This window comes from Leiobunum rupestre, chromosome 2, assembly GCF_980474605.1.
Source record: "Leiobunum rupestre chromosome 2, qqLeiRupe1.1.hap1, whole genome shotgun sequence".
NCBI classification, from domain to species: Eukaryota; Metazoa; Arthropoda; class Arachnida; order Opiliones; family Sclerosomatidae; genus Leiobunum; species Leiobunum rupestre.
In genome coordinates, this window is record NC_143385.1 from 41,149,086 (window position 1) to 41,156,067 (window position 6,982).

General features: G+C 36.3%; 1 protein-coding gene across 1 annotated transcript; it reads left to right on the plus strand.

The window, feature by feature from the left end:
* Window positions 1-355: 355 nt before the first annotated feature.
* LOC149957535 (zinc finger MYM-type protein 1-like) lies at window positions 356-6,768 on the plus strand. The gene is made up of 5 exons (XM_090167078.1): window positions 356-398; window positions 473-2,007; window positions 2,114-2,338; window positions 6,418-6,544; window positions 6,671-6,768. Exons 1-5 carry the CDS (start codon window positions 356-358, stop codon window positions 6,766-6,768), a joined length of 2,028 nt encoding a protein of 675 aa, XP_090023204.1.
* Window positions 6,769-6,982: the final 214 nt, after the last annotated feature.

The window sequence follows — 6,982 nt, forward strand, 5'->3', positions numbered from 1 at the left end:
AGCCCCTCCCAAAAATTGGTAAGTATTGTTTTGCTCACATAGCTACTCCTAAATCTTGTAGTATTGTCGAAACAAACAATTTCGTTCGTCGTGTATCTTACTTCAGTACAAATATCTAACCTCGAGGTGTCTACCAAATAGTCAGAGCCTACAACGAGAGCAGCTACAACGACCAATCGCTAGAGGGATTGCAGTCAGGCCTTTCACATTTTATAGATTACAGCACTTACTCAGTCTACTAAATCTAGTTATATTTTATTTCGTCACGATTCCGCGTCACTAAAGTATATGTATTTCACGCGTTATTCATAAACCTACACGAGTTGAGGAGGATAAACACTAATTAATTTTGAGAATGGATAAATTCGTAATCAAACGTCCTCGGTTATCATCATCAGGTAATACTAAAATACTTTGTAGTTTGTACATAATAATTCTAAAAATTCGCCGAATGATGGAAATGTCTCTATAGATCCAGAAACATTCGTTGATGCTTTGGCTGATGAGAGTGACACAGAGTTATCAGAGGGTGATAGGGAAAAGAACATAAACGATTTTCACGTTGAGAATAAACCAAAACAGCGAAAAAAAGGAAGAAGTTTCCAAACTCTTTGGAAAGAAGAATACCCTTGGATTTATTTTGATGAAGAGAAGAAAAAAGTCTTTTGTTCAGTTTGTCAAAAAGCCTTCAAAAATAACATTATCTCTTGTAAAAAGATAGAGAGCGGGTTTATTTCGGATGGAGTAAACGACTGGAAACACGCTAAATACAAATTTAATGCTCACCAGAAGACTCAATGCCATCATGAAGCTGTTGAAAAAAGTAATTACTTAAAATCAAATGTGAATATATTGGGCAAGTTAAATTCAGCACATAGCGCAGAAATGATAAATGCCAGAAACGCTCTTCGCATTATATTTTCAAGTTTAAAATACCTTTCTCGTCAAGGATTGCCGATTCGAGGACATACCGAAACGGAGTCAAATTTTTATCAATTGTTGCAAACGCGGTCTGAAGATAACTCTTCATTGCAGTCTTGGTTAAAACGAAAAGAGAAATTCAAGTGGATATCACCTGAAATTCAGAACGAAATATTACAAACAATGGCGCATGACGTGTTGCGGAATGTAGTGCATTCGATTAAAGGCGAGAGTCCGCCGTTCTTTTCGTTGATCATTGATGAAACTACTGATGTTTCGACACAGGAACAAGTAAGCATTACAATTCGGCATGTAAATAACCTCCTTGAAGTTTTCGAGAATTTCCTTGGATTTTACAAGACTGAAAGTACAACAGCAGATACGCTACTAAAAATAGTGGAAGACGTATTCGCAAGATTTAATTTATCTTTTGAAAATTGCCGGGGTCAGTGCTATGATGGAGCTGCGAACGTAGCTGGTCGTCTAAACGGCCTTCAGGAAAAAATAAAAACAAAGCAGCCGTCAGCAATGTACGTTCACTGCACCGCCCATTGTTTGAACCTTGCAGTGTCTGACGTGATGAAACGTGTTACAATTGCGAGAGATTCTATGAGCCTTGTCAAAGATTTTGTCAATTTTGTTAGGGAGTCTCCAAAACGCTTAGCAATTTTCAAAAATGTACAACATGATGAACCTCAAGCCTTACGACCTTTATGCCCAACTCGTTGGCTCTATCGTGTCAGCAGCGTTGAAAGCGTTGTAAAAAATTATCAAGAGTGTTTGGAATTTCTTGAACAATTTGGAAATATATGCAATGATAATGAGTTGGCGTCAAAATGTAACGGATTTTCGAAGCAGTTTATGAATTTTGGGTTTTACTTTTCATTAATAATGATCGAATATACTTTGGGACCGGTCGAAGAAGTTAATTCCAAAATTCAAAGTCCACAAATGTCTTTAAAATCAGTTGAAGAAAAACTCAATGTCCTTCGAGACGTTTTAGTTTCTCGTCGCAAAGAGGGATGTTTTGATAAATTGTGGCAGTATTCGTTAGGTGAAATATCTAAACTAGGCTTAGACACCCCGGTTATACCACGAATACGAAGGGCTCCGAAAAGATTGGAAAGCAATTCTCAGCCTCATGCTTTTGAAACGCCAAGAGATTACTACCGAAAAATCTTTTTCGAACTAGCGAAGGGTTTACTCGTCGTTGAGTAGTGCAACAACTGACTTGCAAAAGGTTGTGGAAGAAATATTTCCGGGAGATTTAAATTTTGATCGTTTACACGTACATTTGAAAATGCTGTCGGACATTTGCAAAACTGGTAAAATAAAACTAAATAATTTTAATGATATTAAGGATTTACATGTGAGATATGAAGGTGTCATGGCAACTTTCACAGAAGTTGTGACATTGGTTAGACTATTTTACGTCGTTCCAGCTACCACCTGTACAGCTGAACGATCATTTAGCATGCTACGACGTCTTAAATCGTATTTGCAGTCAACTATGAAGCAACAGAGACTAAACCATTTAGCAATACTACATTGCTATAAGGAAATTCTCGATGAACTCTCACTTGAAAAGCTCATAAACGAATTCATTTTAAAAAATACTCAACGGAGAAATGTGTTTGCAATATACAGTTAGACTGATGTGTTGAGTTGTAACGTCTAATAAATTTCATAACCTAAAAAAGTGCAATATTTTTAAACACCAGAGCCTCACGTAAGACGCGCGAAATGATTAAAAGGGCGCCGTTTGTTACTATAAAAAATAAACCTTATTGGCACTGAAACGCACTCTAAGTCTTTAAATATATTATAATTATAAATAGGAAATGTAAATTTCAAAGCTACGCGCCGAACTATACCCATTTAAATTATTGAATCAATGGATTAGATGACAATTATTTCAAATTTGATCCCATAGAGGTCGGTAATATCTAGACTAAACAATAAAATTGCGTTTAATATTGGTTCGTCGCGTATCTTTCTTTACCCTTTAAAATAGTTTTCACAAACTTTCGAAATTTGTGTCAGCGCAGGTGCGTTATTGTGTGTTTTCGTAAAATTACTTTGTCCAATTTTGGTATATTTGATTAGTTGAATAACTAGGATAAGCAGTGCGTTGTTTCTAAAACATAAGGTAAGTGCCAATGATTTTGAAAATACGTCGATTTTTAATAGAATTATTAATTCTTCGATGGATATCGGTTCAATGTTAAGGTTAAATCGAGCTGTTTATTCAATGTAGTTCACAAGCTACAACGACACATATTGAATTGGCTCAATATCGTGTTTAATCTACAAATAAAAACTAACTAGTATTTGTCTGGTAGGCGCTTAACTATTTTTGGCTACAGCACGGTAAACGACCGATTGTCTAGTTGGTTCCTTAACATTTGTGTAGTTACGTCCAATCAATTTTCGTCGTGTATTCTGCTCTATCGCGGTTCGAAAGACGGCAAGCGAGTGCTTCACACATCAGAATTACCCGCTGGCTCTGCAGAAGTGCAGCTGTTTTCTATGTACGTCGCTGGCTAATAAGGTATGTTCAACGGAAGTAGAAGGTTTTAATTACTCAAACTATATTGAATCTCTAGGACCTATGGACGAGTGTTCTTCTCTCGTCAGGATTTAATTTCGGGGGGGGGGGTGGAAGCACACATAATCGAAAAACAATTGTGCATAGAAACATACGTTTCGGAGGAGGAGGGGGGCAGAAAGTTCCCAATGTGCGTACTGGCATTACCGCTGAATTCCATAAAGATTTTGGTCGAAAGGCTTGGGGCCCCCCCAATAATTTTAGAAACTCTACGCCTATGAACATGTATGTAAATATCAGCCACAGTTATGTTATTTTTTTCTCATACCTGTCATTTTTAACCCTTCTCTGGTTTCTTTACTGAGCAGCATTTTCGCCCTTTGAGTAGAAGAGAACTCTCCATCTCGATTTGATACTTCGACTTCCCATCCATCTAGGTACTCAATGAAATCGGATTCCAACCACTATTAAAATAGAGATATGAGAACCTACAATATTGATGATCCAAAGGGCCGAAAAGCCAAGATTTCACGCGAGGAGATAAAGTGTCGGGGGGAGCCAACAATGGTGTGGAGTTGGGGTCGACTACACCATTTTAAATAAAAGATCTAAAATGACTCCGACGTCCAAGTGGAACCAAACGAAATACAGTAGACTTGACGAAGAAGGAGAAAATTAAATGTATTCGATTTCAAACAACACAGTATACATCTTATTTCCCAGTTTTGAACAAAATGCAAATTTTAAATAATGAAAACCGTGAATTAAGTGAAACCCTATTTTCTACTTTAAATCGTAAGTCCACAGAAAACAAGGCTTCCGAGAACGATTCGGTAGGAGCTTTTCTTTCTGGATTAATGAAAATGGCTCAAAAAATATCTAAGAGAAAAATCTGGTCATCGATTTGACGACCCATTACAGCTGTTTTCAACCTACGTGTTTATAATAGGAGGACGTATGTTATACGAGACCCTTCAATCTAATTCTGTTACTACTGTCCTAAAATTCATTAAAAACAAGGGTCCTAACATTGTTGACGGACAGCTTTGAATGTCCGAACTCAAGGCATTTCTGATTGAGAAAAACCTTCCTCCGATAGTGTGGATTAGTGAAGCCGCTACAAGAATTACGGGGAAAATTCAATATGACCCAAAAAGCAACCAGATAATTGGTCTAGTTTTGCCCATCAATAAAAAAACTGGATTTCTCGTTCCTTTAGTATATCAGGCCAGTTCAGCTAAAGACATTTAAGACCATATATCAAACCAGTGTCCAGCGAGGCTGGCGTACGTCATTATGGCACAACCGCTCGTAGCTGGCGCTCCCTGATTTTGTCTTTGTATTTAAAGTACAGATAACCGTTTTAAATCGCATCATGTTAAGTCTCGCTGGAAGGTCATTAAACCTTAAAGATGTTTCAGAAAGTGAAGGGACTATTCAGTACCTGGTATTACAAAAAAAATCCTTGGAATCATTTCTAAGTAAAGATATGTTAGCGATTGACAGGGTGTGTAATATTTGGTACGTAGTATTTTTTCTTCGTCTGTGGCGTGCTGGGGGTGGGGCGCAACCATATGGCGTTGATTTTCTACTACTTTACCCTTAATTATCTATCCATTCAGTGGACTAGTTTAAATCTGTAGAATTTTCCGTACATTTTATTATTGTTTTAATTTTTCTCGGTAAATAGGTCTATCATTTTGGTTCAAAAAGGTTTTAGCGGAAACCAAAATTCCAAAAACTCTGAATAATTAAACGAGAAATAAACCTTCCAGGAGAATAACAGTACCAGCATGGACTAGTAGTTAATTAGTCCATGGTACAAGGGTAATAACCTCACCTATTGCCAGCAGAGTGATAAAAGTAAGCGTAGTCAAGGAATAACGCCACCAGTGATAGTAACCAAACTCTACCTAACTGATTGCCACCTGGGGAAATATACTCATAACCTTGGTAAAATCCATTTATTTGAAAATTAATACCTCAAGAAATTGTCGTTCTCACCAACAGGATACTCATCAAATACACTTTCCAAGAAAGTAGTGTTTAAAACTCAACGAGTAATTTCAAATTAAACACCTCGGAAAAGGTAAAAAATACCAACAATGGTAGGGGAACTATCGTTTATTGGAATAGAGTAAATTAAAATACGAGCTTATACCTTTCAATGGTAATGCCACTGAAAATATTTATTATCAGTGAAGACCTTTTAAAAATGTACGACTAAATTATCCCCGTTTAAATTGTGTAATACGTGTAATACAATAAATTCTTGCTTTGAAAATTTTATATGCGTTAATTCATAATAATATTTTTTAATCCCGTTGAATATATCATAATACTATAATAATCTATAAAATTCTTGGAGTATTATTTAAAAATGTATAACCCCAAAGTTTTTTTTGGTAATCCGTATTATTTTCTATAATCCGATTTAATCCCTTGAAAATTTTATTCTGGTGTACACGTTTTCAGCAAGTAGTTTCCCCCTCGAACTACCCTCACTTATTGCCTTTCGGTTTTTTAAATTCTGCAAATTTTAATTTGTTACAAGCTACTGAACGCTGGGAAAATGCCTCCCCGTTTTCAAGCCAATTTGAATAACTTTGGTCTGTTTACTTCTGGTATTGTTTAATGTTACTTAATTTATCTATTATGCAGAATTAGACCCTTGTGCCAGGTGGTGAACTCTCCATCCACGCTTGTTAACGTAAGTGCTAAAAATGAAAATGTTGGTATTTCAACCAATTAAGTTATCAGTCGATAAGAATAACTAATACAGGAAATGTAATTAAATATTTTTCTTTCTCTTCCTCAGAACCCACCATTACGTAAGTTGGCTAACTCTCCATCTACGCCTGTGATTTGACCCATATCAGTTAAACAAAAAGTAATTGCATATTTTTAATTACCTAAATTCTAAGTTAATTTAAGTTATATTTTTATAGATTTTAAATGCATCCAGAAACTTATCGCTTGATAAATTCGAATCTGGATCTGAATTGCAAGAAACGTCATTAATCCTCAATGATTCTGGATTTTTAGACGCATCTCAAATTGAGAGTACTCCGAAAGGTAGTACATTTGGGTATTTACAAAGAAAATGTGTGGTGTCTAGTCTCGTTGGAATGCCACACGTCAAAAAATGCATTCAATTTTAAAAATCTACTGCTGCCATTTCTAAACAATGTGAAATTACAGCTTGTGATTCCTCTACACAGTTTCAAGTAGCATATTCTGTAATTGCAACACAAACTACTCCTTCCATTCAAGATGATACTTTCACAATGGGAAGATGAATCGCTTCGTGACCATTCATACATCACTATATTAAAATCTACCAGAACTGTTAAAACTCGGACTGTTGGGGAGCAAGTAAATTTATCAAATGTTTCCTATCTCACTATGTCAAATTCAGACTGCGCTTTTTATACAGGCCTTGAGCTGGCTGTATACACTCTTTTACGAGCGTATCGACCCCCCTTTACAATCTCCCATGTGGCGGCCGCCACC